Source organism: Elaeis guineensis, chromosome 5 (genome assembly GCF_000442705.2).
Source record: "Elaeis guineensis isolate ETL-2024a chromosome 5, EG11, whole genome shotgun sequence".
Classification (NCBI taxonomy): domain Eukaryota; kingdom Viridiplantae; phylum Streptophyta; class Magnoliopsida; order Arecales; family Arecaceae; genus Elaeis; species Elaeis guineensis.
This window is the reverse complement of record NC_025997.2, coordinates 116329882-116349774: the sequence shown is the minus strand read 5'-3', so window position 1 is coordinate 116349774 and position 19893 is coordinate 116329882. Positions and strand designations below refer to the sequence as shown.

At 39.4% G+C, this 19893-nt stretch overlaps 1 protein-coding gene across 2 annotated transcripts; it reads right to left on the bottom strand.

The window, feature by feature from the left end:
• Positions 1-15664: 15664 nt before the first annotated feature.
• Positions 15665-18955, bottom strand: LOC105045595 (basic leucine zipper 23). Of its 2 annotated transcripts, none has more exons than XM_073258270.1 (2): positions 17340-18955; positions 15665-16122 (listed from the first exon to the last, which is right to left on the bottom strand). In XM_073258270.1, exon 1 carries the CDS (start codon positions 18052-18054, stop codon positions 17362-17364), a length of 693 nt encoding a protein of 230 aa, XP_073114371.1. In that variant the 5' UTR covers positions 18055-18955; the 3' UTR covers positions 15665-16122; positions 17340-17361. The 2 variants fall into 2 exon arrangements, with proteins under 2 accessions (XP_073114371.1, XP_073114370.1); XM_073258269.1 differs by lacking the exon at positions 15665-16122 and adding an exon at positions 17058-17245.
• Between the last annotated feature and the right edge of the window lie 938 nt (positions 18956-19893).

Here is a 19893-nt window from a genome sequence, read left to right as displayed (position 1 = left end):
CAATCCTCAACCCTGCGATCAGGGCTTCATATTTTGCTCCATTATTTGGTGCGGGAAACTCGAAGTGCAGAGCGTACTCCATGACGATTCCCTCTGGACTGATCAAGATCAGACCCGCGCCCGCACCCGACATGTTGGAAGACCCGTCCACGTAGAGGGTCCAAAAACAACCAAGGGGCGGCTTCTCCTTCAGGAGAGTTCGGTCGGGGCTCAAGGTCGTCAATTTCACCCTGTTCAGGTTCGACCTCCTCCGAGATAGTGCATTCTACTATAAAATCTGCCAATATCTGGGCTTTTACCGTCGGTCTAGGTCGATAGTTAATGTCAAATTCTATGAGCTCGATCGTCCATTTTGCCATCCTCCCAGAGGCATCTGTCCGGTGCAGAATCGCCTTGATCGGCTGGTCGGTGAGTAACGTTACGGTGTGCCCTTGAAAGTAGGGTCGGAGCCTCCGGACTGCAATCAACAGGGCGTAAGTTAGTTTCTCTAATTTAGTATACCTGGTTTCGGCGTCTCTCAACGCGCGACTGATGTAGTAGATCGGCCGCTGAATCTTTGTTTCTTCCTTGACAAGGACTGCTGCGAGAGCCATAGGGGAGACCGCTAGGTACAAAAATAGCTCCTCTCCAGGCTCGGGCTTCGCCAACAGCGGAGGTGAGTCGAGGTAGCTCCTTAGTTCTTCGAACGCCTGTTGGCACTCAGGGGTCCAACAGAAGTTTTTCGGTCGCTTGAGGGTTTGGAAGAAGGGTAAGCACCGTTCGGCCGACCTCACGACGAAGCGATTCAGGGTTGCTACCCTCCCTGTAAGGCGTTGAACCTCTTTTATCGATTTTGGGGCGGCCATCTCCTGGGTGACGCAAATTTTCTCTGGATTGGCTTCAATCTCGCACCCCGATACCATGAAGCCCAGGAACTTCCCCGAGATCACTCTGAAAGCATATTTAGTCGGGTTCAGCTTCATCTTATATTTTCGGAGGGCACCGAAGGTCTCCTCGAGGTTGGCAACGTGGTTCATGGAAGATTTGCTTTTCACGAGCATGTCGTCCATGTAGACCTCCATGTTGCGGCCAATCTGCTCCTTGAAGATTTTATTCACCAGCCGCTGATAGGTCGCACCTACATTTTTGAGGCCAAAAGGCATGACCCTGTAACAGTAAAGGCCACGGTTAGTAATGAAAGCAGTCTTTTCTTCATCTTCTGGCACCATCTTGATTTGATTATAGCCGGAGAATGTATCCATAAAGGTGAGAAGCTCATGGCCCGAGGTTGCGTCCACCAGTTGATCAATTCTGGACAGGGGGTAGCTGTCTTTTGGGTAGACTTTATTCAGCTTTTTGAAGTCTATATACATCCTCCACTTGTCGTTTGCTTTTTTGAATAGGACGACGTTGGAAATCCAGTCAAGATAATTGACTTCTCTAATGAATCTGGCTTTCAGGAGTTTGTCCACTTTCTCGGCTATCACTTTCTGCCTCTCCGGTGCATGACCTCGAATTTTTTTCTTTGTCGGTCAATGCTTTGGATCGACGGTCAGACGGTGTTCCATGACTTCTGCGTCAATCCCTGGCATGTCTGCTTGGGACCCAAGCGAAAACATCCACATTCTTTCGCAGGAAATCAATGAGCTGCGTCCGTACCTCTTCCCCCAGGTTGGAGCCGATCTTCACCACATGCTCCGCATTCCATCATTCAAAGGGATCGAAACCAGGTCTTCGATTGGGCCGCCCCTTTCCTCAGCGAGATCGTCACGGGCGTCCAGCCCATCAACCGGACAGAGGTCAGATTGGTCACTTCTTTGCAAGGCTATGTTGTAGCAATGTCTGGCCAGGGCTTGGTCTCCCCTGACTTCTCCGACCCCCTGGTTGGTAGAGAATTTTAATTTCAAATGGTAGGTTGACACTATGGCCCGGAGAGCGTTGAGGTCAGGTCGGTCGAAGATTGCGTTGTAGGCTGACGGCGCCTTCACCATCAGAAAATTCACCAGAGCCCTGGATTGTCTTGGATATCGACCCACTGCTACAGTCAAAGTTATTACCCCTTCCACTGGGATAGCATCGTCGGTGAACCCTACCAGAGGGGAGTTAATCGATCTCAAATGGCTGTCAAGGATGGATATTTTTGAGAAGGCGTCGTAGAACAAAATGTCGGCCGAACTTTCATTGTCGACAAGAATGCGGCGGACATCGTAATTAGCTATATTCAAAGAAACTATAACTGCATCGTTATGAGGAAATTGGACTCCCTGAGCATCTTCTTCAGTAAAGGTTATGGACTCCTCAATCTTTTGTTGTTTGGAAGGTATGGCCAATATGCTGGTTGCTTCCTACCGGGATTCTCCCGAGATGGTGTTGGCGAAATCCATCGAAAGCCGATCGTCTGACCACCCCACGCCGATGGCCGTTGCCGGAGGAGGAGGAGAAGGCTGAAAAACTAGAGGTGAGGCCGGAGCCTGAGATTTGGCCGTGGAGGTCGTGGATCGCCGTGTGGATGCTTTGCGAGGAGGCATCGGGTGAAGATCTAGTGGGGGAAGGAGGAGAAGTCATCGAAAAAGATGACCGGAGGCGGTCCCGTTGAGCGCTCCTTTAAGAACAAGGGTACTGCGAAGACACAGCCCCCCTTCCTCTAGCGCCAATCCTGTTGATGCAAAAATCTACCTGCGTTGGAGAAGCTGGAGTCAAGGGAGTTACGGTCGCCGTCGGGACCTGCAAAAAAAGTCTAAACCGGAGTTGGGGTTGCTCCGGCAAGACCCTCCGATGCTCAAGTCAGTTCTTTGCCTTAACAAAAATGGAGTACTCAAACGAAAATTTTAGCAGAGTTTTTGGGATAGAAATTAGAGCTTAGAGAATAACGTATCTGGGGTCCCCCTTTTATAGGCGGAGGGAGCAACAGATTGATAGCAACGTTTGTAACCGCCTAGTAGTGGGCCGCACGGGGCCAGGAGAAATTTATTACGAAGAGTAATGGGGTGGAGTCGTGGCTGTCACTATGGCTCGCCACGTGGAGTCTATTATGGAGAGTGGAGCGGCATCCGTTGTTGCGACTCGTCAGGGAGTGGTGGAGCCGCGCAATATCCGTCGCAGGAAGTGGAGCAGAATCGTGGCCATTACTGTGGCCTGTCAGGGAGTCTAGGCCTGTCGATCGAAGTTCGGTTGAAGCGCTTGGTGAAGAGAGGTGGCTATCCATCTGAAAGGAGCTCGGATGTTGCTGGCGGACCATCTACCGTTGGGTGCCTTGAGCGTTAGTACTATAGGCGAGGGCCATTTGCCGTAGGAGCCCAGTCAGAGGCTTTCTATAGATGAAGTCCGGCTCCCATAGGAGTCCGGACGAAGCCTTCCTGCAGTCGGAGTCGGGGACAAAGTCTGGCTCTCGTAGGAGTCCGGACGAAGTCTTCCTGCAGTAGGGGCTGGGGACGGAGTCCGACTCCCATAGGAGTCCGGACGAAGTCTTCTCGCAGTCAGAGTCGGCAAAGTTCGGCTCCCGTAGGAGTCCGGACGAAGTCTACCTACAATTGAAGTCAGGGACGGAGTCCGGCTCCCGTAGGAGTCCGGACGAAGTCTACCTGCCATTGAAGTCGGGGACGAAGTCTGGCTCCTGTAGGAGTTCGGACAAAGTCTTCCTACAGTAGGGGCTGGGGACGGAGTCCGACTCCCGTAGGAGTTTGGACGAAGTCTTCCCGCAGTCGGAGTCGGCAAAATCTGGCTCCCGTAGGAGTCCGGATGAAGTCTACCTGCAATTAAAGTTGGGGGCGAAGTCCAACTCCCGTAGGAGTCCGGACGAAGTCTTCCTGCAGTCGGAGTCGGGGACGAGGTCTAGCTCCCATAGGAGTCTGGGCGAAGTCTTCTTGCAGTTGAAGTCAGGGGCGAAGTCCGACTCCCGTAGGAGTCCGGACGAAGTCTACCTACAGTTGAAGTTGGAGGCGAAGTCCGACTCCCATAGGAGTCCGGACGAAGTCTTCCTGCAGTCGGAGTCGGGGATGAGGTCCGGCTCCCGTAGGAGTCCGGGCGAAGTCTTCTTGCAGTTGTAGTCGGGGGCGAAGTCCGGCTCCCATAGGAGTCCGGGGGAAGTCTTCCTGCAGTTGAAGTCGAGGGCGAAGTCCGGCTCCCGTAGGAGTCCGGATGAAGTCTTCCCACAGTTGGAGTCGGCAAAGTCCGGCTCTCGTAGGATTCCGTCTGTCGTGAAGAATCTGGTCGACGCTGGTGGGGGTTTATCCATCGACAGAACTCGGGCATGCTGCGGAGACTCGGCCGCAGGAGAGAAGTCGCCGAAGGTCGGATGTCGGTAGAATCCCTGAGTGGTCACTCCTGACACGAACTTCGGCTGGGGGGAGATTTTATACCTAACAATGTCTTTATTTTGGACATGTTCTCTTATGAAGTGATGCCTGATTTCAATATGTTTTGATCTAGAATGTTGAATTGGATTTTTAGTGAGATTTATAGCACTAGTGTTATCACATCTTATGGGAGTTTCATTAAGTTTGATACCAAAGTCTTCGAGTTGTTGCTTAATCCACAAGATTTGAGCACAACAACTTCCGACTGTAATGTATTCGGCCTCATCTGTAGACAGTGCTGCTGAATTTTGTTTCTTGCTAAACCAAGAGATTATGTTTACTCCAAGAAATTGGCAAGTTCCACTACTACTTTTTCTATCTAATTTACATTCAGCAAAATCGACATCAGAATATCCTATTAAGTCAATTAATGAGTCCTTAGAATACCATAATCCTAGAGTTTGTGTACCATTTAAATATCTAAGGATTCTTTTAACAGCATTCAAGTGTGATTCTTTTGGATTTGATTGAAATCGAGCACACAAGCAAACACTAAACATGATATCAGGTCTACTAGCAGTTAAATATAATAGAGAACTAATCATGCCTCTATAAAATTTTAAGTCTACACTCTTACCTTCTTCATCCTTGTCAAGCTTACATGTTGGGCTCATGGGAGTGCCAATTGGTTTGAAACTCTCCAATCCAAATCTCTTAAGTAATTCTCTTATGTACTTACTTTGGGTGATGGAGATTCCTTCCTTTGTTTGTTTGATTTGGAGTCCGAGGAAGAATGTAAGTTCTCCCATCATGCTCATCTCGAACTCCTCCTGCATGAGCTTTGCAAAATCTTGACAAAGAGTTTCATTAGTAGACCCAAAAATGATGTCATCAATATATATTTGTATAACTAATACATCATCTTGATTTCTTTTGATGAATAGTATTGTGTCTACATTTCCTCTAGAAAAGCCATTATTAAGTAGAAATTTGCTTAGCCTTTCATACCAAGCCCTGGGTGCTTGTTTCAAACCATATAGTGCTTTATTTAATTTAAAGACATGATTGGGAAAGCATGATTTTCAAAATCTGGAGGTTGTTCTACATAGACTTCTTCAGCAATATATCCTTTTAAAAAGGTACTTTTGACATCCATTTAGAATAATTTAAATTTCATAAAGCGAGCATAAGCAAGTAGAAGTCTAATTGTCTCTAATCTAGCAACAGGTGCAAAGATCTCATCAAAATCAATTCCTTCTTCTTGATTATAGCCTTTTGCAACCAATCTTGCTTTATTTCTTATTACATTTTCATATTCATCTAATTTATTCCTAAATACCCATTTTGTGCCAATTATTGAGTAGTTTTTAGGTCTTGATACCAAGGTCCATACATTATTTCTTTCAAATTGATTAAGTTCTTCTTGCATTGCATTAATCTAATTATAATCTTTTTCAGCTTCGTCTATAGTTTTAGATTCAAGATGAGAGACAAAAGCACAATGATTAAATGCATCTTTAAGAGAAGAACGAGTTCTTACCCCATGTGTAGGATCACTAATGATTAGTTTCTTGGGGTGATTGTGATCATACCTCCATTCTTTGGGTAGATGGTTTGTACCTTGAGGTTGTTCTTGTCATTCTTCACCTTCCTCATCTTGTTTATCTTCATGTTCTTCATCATCTTGAATTGTTGAATCTTTTAGAGTGATCTCCTTCATCCCTTCTATAAGTGAATCTGCATCATCAAAACCTTCATTCTTCCTTGAAGAAAGATCGTTAGTTTCATCAAAGACAACATGTATTGACTCCTCTACTACTAAGGTTCTTTTGTTGAAAACTCTAAAGGCTTTACTGGAAGAGGAGTAACCAAGAAAAATTGCTTCATCAGATTTTGCATCAAACTTTCCTAGTCTTTCTTTACTATTATTTAACACAAAACATCGACAACCAAAAATATGAAAATATGCAATGTTTGGTTTTCTTCCTTTCCAAAGCTCATAGGGAGTTTTCTTTAAAAATTATCTAATTAAAGCATGATTTAATATGTAACATGCTGTGTTAATAGCTTCCGCCCAAAAGTATCTTGGAAGATTGCTTTCACATAGCATGGTATGGGCCATTTCTTCAAGGATTCTATTTTTCCTTTCTACTACCCCAATTTGTTGGGGTGTCCTAGGTGCTGAAAAATTATGGCCTATTCCTTTTTCATCACAAAATTTTTTAAAATCTTGATTTTTAAATTCGGTTCCATGATCACTTCGAATATTTTGAATTGAAAAATTTTTCTCATTTATGACTTTTCGATAAAATTTAGAGAAAACTTGAAAAGTTTCATCCTTGTGTGCCAAAAAGAAAACTCATGTAAAACGAGAGAAGTCATCAATAATTACAAAACCATATCGTTTTTCTCCTAGACTAGTAGTTCTAGTAGGTCCAAATAAATCTATATGCAATAGTTCTAATGGCCTAGAAGTTGAAACAATGTTTTTAGATTTGAATGAAACTCTTCTTTGTTTACCTAGTTGATATGCATCACAAATTCTATCCTTTTCAAAATTTAATTTGGGTAAACCAATAACCAATTCCTTCTTAATGAGTTTTGAAAGTGAGTGCATGCTAATATGTGCAAGCCTACGATGCCAAAGCCAACTAGTTTCATTAATCTTGGTATTCAAGGATACTAGGCATTGCATGTTTATTTTGGATAGATCATTCAAATCTACCATATAAATATTGCCATGTCTATGTCCAACAAATTTAATGCCTTCATTAATAGGACTAGTTACAATGCAAACAGAGGATTCAAAAATGACTCTATATCCTTTATCACAAAATTGACTGATGCTTAATAAATTATGTTTTAAACCATCTACTAATAACACATTTTCAATAAACTTGGAGGGAGTGATACCAATGTTGCCTATACCGATGATTTTTCCTTTACCATTGTCTCCAAAGGTAACCATCCCTCCATTCTTAGCATCAAGTATGATGAATTGGGATTCATCACCGGTCATGTATCTCGAGCATCCGCTATCAAGATACCATTTTCGATTTGCTCCTTGGGATGCTAGACACACCTGCAAGTAAAAGTTAAGTTTTTAATTTAAGTACCCAAGCTTTCTTGGATCCTTTTTGGTTAGTCACAATGGTTCCTTTTGGAACTCATATTTTCTTTGCATTAGAATTTAAGAAATTGTTAGAGAGACAAGTGTACGACTTGTGACCTACTTTACCACATTTGAAGCAAGTAATGTTTGAAAACTTATTGTTTGAAGAGTTTACATAGATATTTTTGAGAAACTTTTATTTCCTTAAGGGGTTGTAGCCAAGTCCAGCCTTATCATATACGACCTTTTGATTTTCAAGAATCATATTAAGTTTATTAGAACTTAAGGTAAATTTCTCAACTATTGATTTTAGCTTGACAATTTCATTCTTTAAAATTTGATTTTCTTGAAACAGGATAGATTTTTCAATTGAAATACTCTCATTTTGTTTCAGTAAAGACTGATTTTTTAATTTTAGATCTTTGTTCTTTACCCCTAGTTTCTTTAGTTCATCAATTAAATCATAAAAAGCTTTATGAAGTTCTTCAAAGGTAAAGTCACTAGGAGTTTCGAAATTTACCTCATTTTCATATGCCATAAGGCACAAGTTAGTTTGTTCATTTGAGTCTTCTTCTTCGGAGCTTGAGTCATCACTTCCACTCCAAGTAGCCATCATGACCTTCTTCTTGTACTTCTTGGGACCCTTCTTCAGTTGTGGGCATTCAGACTTGAAGTGTCTCGATTTCTTGCATTCATAGCAGATAAGGGGTTGGTCTTTATCCTTTTCTTTGCTATGTTCCTCTTTTGTGAGTGACCTCTTCCTCATTTCTTATTTCTTTTTCCTCAAAAACTTCCTGAACCTTCTGGTAATGACAACCATCTCTTCATCCTGCTCTTCATTTTCGGTATCATCAGTTTCTTCATCAAGTTGAGCTGTGGATTTGAGGGCGATTGTTCTCTTCTTTTTGACTTCTTCCTCTTGATGTTGTTTCATGCTCAGCTCATGTGTCATCAGTGATCCAAGAAGCTCTTCCAAAAGTAGGATGTTCAGATCTTTGGCTTCTTGGATAGCGATCACTTTGGCTTCCCAAGTTCTTGGCAAGGACCTGAGAATCTATCTTATGAGCTTACTGTTAGAATAGGACTTATCAAGACTTTTTATACCATTTATAATATCAGTAAAATGAGTAAACATTTCAGTTATAGATTCATCATGCTCCATTTTAAAAAGTTCATATTTATGTACGAGCATGTTAATTTTAGACTCCTTTACTTGATTAGTTCCTTCATGAGTTACTTCTAATCTATCACATATTTCTTTAGCAGACATACAAGTTAAAATGCAATTGAATTCATTAGCATCAAGAGCACAATACAAAACATTCATAGCTTTAGCATTTAGTTGGGCAATTTTTTTATCAACCTCATCCCAATCTTTTTCGAGTTTGGCTGATTCCACACCATCAATAATTTTAGTGGGTGTGTGAGGGCCGTTTACTATGATACTCCACATATTATAGTCGAGTGCTTGAATGAAGATTTTCATTCGAGCTTTCTAATAGGTATAGTTGGACCAATTGAAAAGTGGAGGTCGGTTAGTGGACTGCCCCTCGGCTAGAGAAGTGCCAACTTGAGTTGCCATAGATCTTTAGCTCTTTGATTTGTTAGATCAAAGTAGGGCTAGAGCACCGGACTCTGATACCACTTGTTGCCCAGCTATGCAACCCAAGAGGAGAGGGGGGTGAATTGAGTTTCTAAAAATTTTAAACTTAACTTTCAATTTATGAAGATTATTTAACAATAGCAAGATAAGTAAGAAGAGTGTAATTAATTCAAGGCTAATGGTTGAATGCAAGAATGCAAAAGAATAAATAAGTTCTAAAGAAGAGCAATTAAGCACAACACAAACAAGAAGATTTATAGTGGTTCGATGCCAACCTTGCACCTACATCCACTCCCCAAGCTCCTACTTGAGAATTCCAATCCACTAACTTGTATTCAACCTGAATACACTCGTCGAAAACTCTGACTCTAGCTATCCCAAGCTAGTCCACTTATTTTTTGGGTACAAGCCAACCCAATACAATCCGATTCAAGATTCGGATCAACCTTCTCACGTTTTGAAATCCTTCCAAAATAAAAACAATAACTCAAAAAGAGTATTGCAATTAACAGCACAGAAAATACAAAAGAAGCTCTTTTAGTGAGCGAATGAAGCTTTAAATACACTTTACTCAAATGGAAGAAAGCTCTTTCTAATTTTCTCAAGGTAGTTGGAGACTTGAATGAGCACTTGAGGAGTTGGTGAACTTGAATTAAAAGCTTCATGAATGCTTTGAGTGGGCTCTTGCTTAGGGCTGAGAAGTATGCTTGAAATCCTCTTTTAAAACTCTTCCCTTTTTCTCTATTTATTTGATTTCCTCCTTTAAGTCCCTTTATATATCTTCAAATAATGGTGGAGAGCAATCTGGGCTGAAATAGAGCCGTTAGAGCACATTAAATGAGCATTAAATGCAAATAAAATGGGTGAAAAAATTAGCCGTTGTGAAACTTTTCTGTCACAGGGGTCGACTCATAGGATCGACTCATGCTCATGGGTTGACCTCTGTGAAAAACAGCAGAAAATAATGGTTCTGTAATTTTGGCCTAAAAGCAGCAGAGGTCAACTTATGGGATCGACTCACAGACTGTGCCAGCCAAAAAATTAGCGTACCGTTCAGCTCTTTAAGCCATGAGTCGACTCATGGGGTCGACTCAAAAATAAAAACATGATTTTCTTACAAAATGTACTTCAAAAAATATTAAACTTTTCTCCAGTAGACTGCACGTCTTTTGTTCTAGTTCTTGAGGCTTCTGAATCAGGTATTGATGAAATTATGATTTTGCCCCTGAAATGCAATGTCTTTTTCCAAGCCAAGATCATTAGTAATCTCCTCAAATGCTTTGTAATCATCAAAATCAATTCAAGGAGCAACAGATTTGATATTGATCTCTTCTAGTCCAATAGTTGGATAAGGTGTTCCTCAGGTTGCTCGTAGCCATACGAAGTCATCTGGCTTCTACAAAAAATCCATGTGAAGATTGGTGCAGATCAGGAGCTTGGAGGTGCTAGCCTGCAAGCAACTTTGACAACTGATCTCTTCCTTCTTCTTCAGGCAACTTGGACACTCTAAAGCAAGAAGAGATCTAGAGGAGGAAGAGAAGAAGAGGAGGAGAGGCTCTGAAAATGAAAACACCAGCAAGGGAGAAGATAAGCATGATGCCAAAGAGGAGGACCACCCTTTTTATAGATTAGGAGTTAGAGTTTCTCCAAGGGAAGGGTGCCAAGAGTCCACGCCAAAACCACTTTTGGCATCCCAAAAAATTTCAAAAAATCACTATGGCATGGAGAAGGATTCTAGAGTCTCTCACACCAAATGACTCTCCAAGAAAAATAGGAAAGAAACCATAAAGGCACTAATAATCTTTCATGTATAAAAAATCTCTTTCCTAGTTTACATCTTATCTCTAATTCGGATTACATTCGAATTAAGCAGGAGATAAGATTATGACTCATCAATCATTGCCACCCATCCTTATTGGGTCAACTACTTTGATGCCAAAAAGGTCAAGCCACATCCAATTTGGTGTGGAGATATGGGCATGAGTCCAAGTGTGGCGCAAGGAGATAAGGATAGAGTCCAAGTTGACAAGGACTCTTCATTTCTAATCTGTTTCTAATCCAAATTAAATTTGAATTGAACCCACTGATAGAAATAAATCTAATCCAATTAGAAATCTAAATATCTCATCAAATTTTTAACCCAATTAAGAATTAGCCGAGTCCAAACTCTGATCGAATTAGGATCAAATTTCTCTTGTAATTAAGATTGATCATATCAAACCCAATCTGAGTCGAACTGAATCTAATTCAATTAGACTTGATCCAAAGCTCTTTACTCAATCAAATTGAGTCAATTAGTAATCTAATTACTAATTAATTTTTTATTAATAGTAGAGTCTCAGTCTCAGTAGAACTCTCCTCCAGAGTTTCAATTCCTGTGGGACTCCTCACCAAAGTCACAATCTTCTAATTGGATTCTTCAGCCATCAGATCTGACCAAATCATCTAATACGTAGGACCCCATAGGTTCGAACCTAAGCCAGTAGCATAGAAGCAACTTTTTATACCAATCAATATAACCATCTAGCAATGGTAACCCAACGATCGGATAGATCGAAGTATTGCAAAGCAACATTCTGGAACCTACTGACATATGGTTATCGTATAATTCATCGTTTTGATCCTAATGCTCAAAGTGACCTAGGATTTAATTGTCAAGCCTAATTAAGTCGACCACATTATATTTCAACCTTTCAAATTCATCTCATGGATTATCCTGATCAAGATTTTACTAAATTGAAATATATTGATGCATATCTCCTACTAATTCAAAGGGATCAATTCCATCTTGACTCACACACCGACTTGATAAGTACTTGACTCCATCCAGTATCCTTTCGTCACTGAGTTAGAAACTCAGATGGTTTGATACTAAAGTATAGTGGTTGCTTATAAGTCACCATAGTGATCTCAAGTATGAAGGACACTTATATCCATATCCTTTACTTGCTACTCTTGACAGCAGAGTGCTCGGCAAATGATCATGTTCGATGCGAATATACTCCTACATTCCATCTGCATGCTATAACAGTATCTCGACAGTCTTTGATTAAGAGGACAACCAACTTTTATGGCACACAATGATCTATACTCGATATTGCTATCGTCCTATTAATAGCATATCATTTGGTCGCGAATACTTTTAAGGACTTAATGACAAATCCTCCATTGTCGATTAATTCTAGTCCTAAGGACTTCATTACAACACAGAAGTTCAAAGATAGATAATTTATGATAAAAATATTTAATAATTTTTATTAATAAAAATTTATATATAATTTACAAGAAGAACACAATCGTCAACCAGCTGATGGTTGGTTTTGGGATATATTTTCCAACAACCCCCACTTGGACTAAAGCCAATCGATACAGTATCGAATACCCATCTTCATCTTGTGGTCATCGAACTCTTTAATTCTGAGAGCATTAGTAAATGGGCAACTAGGTTCTTTTGGCACTCCCGATAATATTGAGCGGCACTCCCGATGATGTTGAGCGATACTGTCACGTAGGATCAATATGGTGCAATCAAATATGATGATTTCATCATCTCCACCTACATTATTTCTGATTTTGGATGAATCACCCTTGATCTTGGATGAATCACACCGTACCAAATGCTAGTTCTAATATTTCAACCATGTTTATTTCAATTTTTTTATGATACATCACTGTCGTCTGTTTTCAAGGGTGTGACTTTGAAGAATCAAACTGACCATTTTTTTGGATATAAAAACATGAAGTGCCCTTTCAAAATGGTACCGGTTGCTTTATGCTGCAATAATTTATAGCTGGTTGATGAATATATTTATAGCATCACGATTCGGTTGTTATTAATTTATGGTAATTTAACCTAAAGAAATATTTTAACATGGATGATAGATAAACTTTACAATATGATAAGATCACTTTCCAACTGATTGAAGTTGAAACATGCTAATTCAAGATTGCTTGTTACCAGACAGACAAGAAGCAATGCCCAAAAAGACATAGCTTCTTAAATTTTAATTAGCAGTGTTTACTCCATGCACATGATAAGGTTAATCATTTTTGATTGTTAAGAGATAATCTGTATTACCTTATAACTGCTTGACACAATCCTCCGTACAGGAAAGTCTTTAAGATCGCCGGACTCTTCTAAGCTAGGTGCCATGCCTTCTCTATAGTTTTTTTTTTTTGGTACAACTTCTCTATAGTTTCACTTCTAATTCTTTCGCCTAAACTGTTACCCATGTTGAGAAATAACTCTTCAATCAAATATTTTCTTCTTATTACATTATTTTCTATAAATCTGCGGGTATCATATTCTACTAAAACCAATTGTTCACAATGCAAAGCCTATTTTTCTAGTTAATCAATTCTTCAAATCCTCCCATGATGTAAACTATATAACTAAGCCATCATTAGAATATAGAAAGGCGGCAATTTTTTTAATAAATGAATACCATAATAAGTTTTTTTCCTTTATTTTATATGTTAAATCTTTCCAGATCTTCCAATTTCCTGAATTGATTAATTGAAATACCCATTACCTTTTGCACCCGAATCAGCTCTGCCACCCGTTCCTAATCTAGATAAGTGTAATGGCACACTTCCTTTTCATTGAAGTATGATTATATGTTATTATAAGATTTGAATATGTACGTAGGTAGGCCGGATTATGTCAAGAATGCCATTATTTTTACCATAACCACTTTAAACATCTATATAATAATTGTATTATATTAAGTCAATCACGATATTTTATTAATAAAAGACTTTGAACATATATGTTTGTGTTATTTTTATTATAACCACTTTAAACATCCAAACATTAATTGTATTATATTAAGTCACTGATGATATTTTATTATAGGATTTGGAATATGTATGTATGTATGTTATTCCTCTTGCTACTTGTTCACTTTCTATGTCAAGGGAGGTGGATGTTAGGTGGTGTGGTGGCTGGCTTTGACAGAGAAAAAGCTGGTTCTTTGTCCAGCATGGTTACATATTTTTCAGCATCAGATGACAAGAGATGAGATGCTATACCATTCACAGAATCAAGAGCATGCCTACAACTGCTTGTGTTACAACATAATCATATTCATACCAGGAACAATTAAAACATAGATAAAAGAAAATAGTACTCGAACCGCCATATAGCATCAAGATTTATTTTCTATAAAATAAGTGCAGTCAAGCTGTTTTCAAATTAAAGGAATTATGGAGAAATGGTGAGACGAGGGGAAATTAGATGAACTCAAACAGAGTGAAGAAAAGGAAGATCTGACATGATATACGGAAGAGGTTTATGCTTATAAAGAGAGATTGTCAGCTGTTATCATGAACAGGGCTTCTACACAAATTGTAATCAAGGCATGCAGCTCACCAGGACCCACAAATAAACATAATATGTTGTATATTTTATGGGAAGTTGACCATTCAAAGGATGCTTCTTGACATAATGATAGAGCAATCATGAACTGAGCAAGAAAGTAAAGCTATTATATCCTCTAAAGCATCATCAGGTATTAGTTCAGTTAATTGAAGCTCCAAACTGTGCAAGTTATTACAAGGAAAATGTGTAGTGTGACATTGCAGAGCCAAGTTGCGGTATCCTGTAATTAAAGTGAAATGAAATGTTATACAAATGCGCAAGTGGCTATAACATGCCTGTTTTTGTTTGTTAGTAGACAAGATCTCTCAGCATTAAAGGTTACCTAATATTGAATCAGTATATTTATCTTTTTTTAAGAGAAGAAACTATTACTTCCATCACATTACGGCCACACGGTCTGGCCTTATTTTTCTGGTTATATCCATGTTAAAGATCATGAATCAATTAGCATATACATATTTTTATGCATATTTGATTGGCATTATGGTATTCCATATTCACAACAAAATAAAGAAGGTTAATTTTTTTATTCATTTTAGTACACATTTCCTTTATATAGTTTCCTCTTGTTACTTGAACAAAGATACAGCAGCTTGTTGTATCAAAAAAGAAAAAAAAAAGAAAAAAAAGAAAGAAAAAAAAAGACATAGCAGATTGACACTTCCATCATGAAGAGAATCTGATAAGTTTTTTCATATCAAAAAAAAGAAAATGTGATTAGTTTCTTTGGCCTAAATTCAGTTTTTATATACAGATAATTTAATGTTTCATACACAGACACAATGTAACATGTATTCTTTATATAATAGTAACTGTATGGTTTGTGACAGTATTATGATCAAATTACCTATGATGGTACTACTGATTGGATAATTCACACATCTTGGCTTGATCTAGCATACATTTTAATTTACATAACTTACCAGTGAGTAAAATGTGAACAATAGCATCAACTTGCATAGTAATACTGATTTGACAACTCAGTGTCAGCTTGCATGTCTCCGAATATGAGGAACTGAATGAGGGTAGTCCAGGAAGGGTTCTCTTACTATAATTCAGAATCTCATGCATATAAGGAACCCTGACAATTGATTAATTGACCAATACCTCCCAACACTCCAAATCCTTATAGGGGAAATACATTTTTAACATTCCTGTAGATATATAATAAAGCAGAGAACAGAGCTCTTACAGTGATAGCAAGAGCAAATATAATTTCACTATAGTCCATGAGCATTGCTATATCTTGAGCCACTTTTATTGAGAATGCTTATAAGCTTGTATCAATTTTTACAGACCAAAAAACTATTATTTAAAAGAATCAGAGCTGATATTTTCTTTTTCTTCCATTATTCTGTTCTCATACGCTGCAGTCTGTTGTTGAAAAGGTTGAGAGATCATGGTCACAAACCCAGCCACGAAATAGTTTAATTCTTACCATAAGCCTAGTTGTGATGTCAAGAACAAATATAACATCGTCCAGTCTCTGTCTATTACTACCAGATCTTCCATAACAGATTGTCACGTATTAGGACAAATCTTTAGTTAACTTTTTGTTGGTGGCTTCAATCAAAAAAAAAAAAAAATCTTTTGTTGGTGGCCAACAAAAGTTGTTTATCGCCAAATTAATCCAAATATTCCATGCTGCTTTGAAACATCTTTTAAGCAGAGTTTGCCGTGGTAAACTACTTTCTCTTGCTTCTGGTTCAATACCCACTCCCCCTCGTTGAATGGCTTTCAGCCTACTTAATACCTGCGAAAGGAACTTTGCTTCTGTTCAAGATGATTCCCATAAACTGGAACAGTAAAATAACCCACACCACCCACTAACCATCTGGTAAACCGAAAGATATTCTGCTTCCTTCCTCGCCTACCAGGGATAGAGCAATAACACAATTCTAAATAATGTAGGAGAAAAACATTATTAAGTATTTAATAGCTTGCTCCCATAATGACCTAAATTATTGTATAGGACAAAAATAATAACATAATTCTAAAATAATGCTGGAGAAAGAATTTCTAAAGTATTTAATAGCTTGCTCACATGATGACTTAAATTATTGTTCAAGTTAATAACCCATTCAGCAACCTCCATGCTATCTAATAAAGCAGAAAGTGTGCCTTCAAAAGCATTGGAAGATTCTACCAAACAAATGCCAAACAACCATGGAAACTCAATGATGCAAATTACATTTGCATACATCACCTAACACTAGAGACTTCAACTGCTTACAAACAAAAGCATAATATTTTCTTCCAAAAGAGGGGAAAATATATAGAATTAGATCCCAATCTTGGATTCTATATGACCTAGAAGTTCGAAAAGTTCTTCAAAGCAATATAGTGTGTTATATTAGAAGCAAGAATATTGGGACATATGGGGATGTCTTTTACAAGTCAAAATTATGAACACAAACTTCTAGCTACCAAACAGGATTGCACAATATTTAGCCCAGATAGTAAACAGATCATATATTATGTCTCAGTATTTCTCCAATAGTTGATAAACATAATAGGGACTTTCCCCACTTGAAATGAAAAATAATATCTCATATAGCCTACAAGACAATAGGTAATATTAATACAGTTCTATAAGATACAGCAAGTAGGCAAATTATATATGAAAAACTAAAGAGTGTTAAAAGTTAAACACATGATAATACCACTGAACAACTCAGGCAATCAGAATTTCTAAAAAACAGATTTTATTACACGACCACCATGTACATCGACCCCAAAAGGGGCATTAGATTATCATCTATATTGAAAGCTCCCAATTCACATTACAGGCAGGAAGCATGTGCCTTCTGTGGAACATTATTCTTATAACAGGCCAATCATCCTTTGTTATACTTATTATCGAAAAATCTTCACTCCTGATGTCATTAACACCAGCGAAAAGCAGTTCAAAAGATAGCTCAGAGATTATATGAGAACCAAGAAAATAACAAGATGCCAAGGAGCTCAAACCTTGCAATTTCAGATAAGCAATTCACTCAGCTTGGGAAGCAGATGATACCAGACTCCCCACAACATCCATCGAATTCACAGCTTCAGCAATCTCCAAGTTCAGCCCGATATCCCCATTTGGGTTGATCTGACAATCCACAACTACAGGTCCGCAGCTCCCTTCCCAACCAGCCACCTCCCCACTCCCACCAAAACATTGTGCTCTGTTATTGCACCTTAAATCAGCACCACTGCATTGCTTCTGAAAAGGGAAGGTACCCAATTCACTATCAATCTTTGCTCGGAGATCCATAAGATGGCTTCTCAATCTAACCACTTCAGCCTCAAGCGCTGCTTGCCCCTGCAATCTCTTCAAGAGTTGCTGGTTCAAAAGGCGCAATTTCTTAACCTCCTCCTCCAAATAAGCTGCTTGGGCCTTCTTCTTTTCCCGATACTTCCGAACAGCCTCTCTGTTCCCCAATGGCTTCCGTGATTTCTTCTGCTCTTCTTCTCCTTCCCTCTCTCCGTCGGCGGTGGCAAAAACTTGCGTATGCGTGTGGTAGCATGTATGGGTATGCATGGCATCAGCAGGTCCTGGAGGGTTGCAGGTGTGGGTGTGGGTGCATTTCCTAGAGTTCCTAAAGTACTCCTCAAAGCTGCTGGTCATCTCAGAGTTTGGCAATAGGAGGTGGCTCGAAAGGTCTACTTCTCCATCATCCATCCTTACCGCATCCATTGCTCTATTGAAGAGAAAACTAAATTTATCTTGAAAACTCTTTCAACCTTTCGGGAAGAATTATACCAAACACTTGCCTTGCAAATTTGAGTGAGTTCAGAACCCAAACAAGAACCACCTTTCTCAAATAGAGACTGATCGTATGAGAAATCTATGAAACTCTAAACGAAATATCTCCATGAAACCACACATATTATACCAAAATCCAGTCTCGTATCAATCACGAAGGCCCACAAGATGATCCCTTTCCTATCAATAATTCATCCGAATAAGGGACTTAGCTAAAACCCAGCTCCACAACTACAAATACCAAATTTATTGAATTCAGAACTATAGATTCCAGAAAAGAAATCGATAGAAAAGTTTGCCCAACTTGAACTAAGCCTTGATCCAAAAACAGATAGAAAGGTCTGCCCACCAAGACTAAAACAAACTGCAACCAGAGGAACAGAACCCTAATTTCATCACAGTAGTACTAGTTCCACAACATCTAAACGAAAATAATGGACCTGTGAGATTGGAGAGGTAACCCGATGGTGGTTCTCTCTGAAGAGACGAAATCGAGTATCAAAATGAGCGCAAAAATTTATCGACCGCTCAGAAGAGGGGAACCATCAAGGCTTCCAAGTGGAGGGCAATGTCGCAGAGGAGACAAAAGAGTCAACTTTTTCTCCTCATTTTTCTTTTTTATTGCTCTCACGAAAACAGAATCTGGAAAAGAGGAGACGAGAGGTGGAGGTTGGAGACTTGATTTGATTGGAGCGGAAAGGGAAAGAAGGATTCGGAGGAGATGAAGTTCCTCTCCCGTCTATACTAATTTTGTAGCTTTTCTGGGTTAGATTTCCGGCAAACATGTCAGTGCAAAATCTAGTATCATTAGATTTCGTAATTTTTATATTGTTGTCGTTTAGATTGCACACACATGGCAGCTTTTGCCTCTATTCCCTTTATAGCAATATGAAACCAATAAAATGACCAACATGTCCAATGCCAATTGCCATGGAACAAGACCAAGAGGTGGCGAAGGATAAAAAGGTCGGTTTGCTTTTCTAAGCATTAGGATCATCGAAAGGGCTTTGGTCACTGGGCTGACCTAGGAAAGTCCCCATTGCTGCTTTTTTTTACTATTTTACAAAGCGTTTTGGTGGGGGAAGGAATAGCGACAGCTACCCCCACCGGAGGTAATCGTAAAATACTTTTGACTTGATGTCCAAACCTGGCACCAAGAAAATATTTTTATGGCCACGTGTCATAAGATTGGCACTTAACAGTGGAGAAACAGCACTGCTATTTATGTTACCAGAAATAGAAAGCAAATGTCACAATGGATCTGTTACAGCCCAAAAGGCTGAGAAAGTAAACAGAGGTGCAGAAAAAGTAACAACATAGTGGAGGAAGAAATATCAAAAAAGGTACAGAGTAACGCAAAGAAGAAGCTGTGGACGATAAGACTTGCCAACAGTGTCCCGATTGAAACGATAACCTGGAGCGGCTGAAAAGCGGAATATACGGTGGATCAAAATGCAAAAGAACCCCTGTCATAAACAGTGCATGGTTAGCAGCCACCGGGTGTTTTGAACAGGGATACCTGCAGAAAAATAATGATACAACTGGAGATCGTAGCAGCATTGAGAAATGAGAAGATCTGTCAACCTAGGCTGTAGGTACGGAAACAGCAGTGGGAGGAGAGAAAACACATTGTGATCGCCAAGTCTAAGTAACACTGGGCCGGTTGGCCCAAAACAGCAAACAAAAATTAAAAAAAATAAAAAAATTGAAAATTTTTTTTTTTGATGAGAACCTTCTTTCTCGACGAACTTCTAATCGGAGTAGAAAATC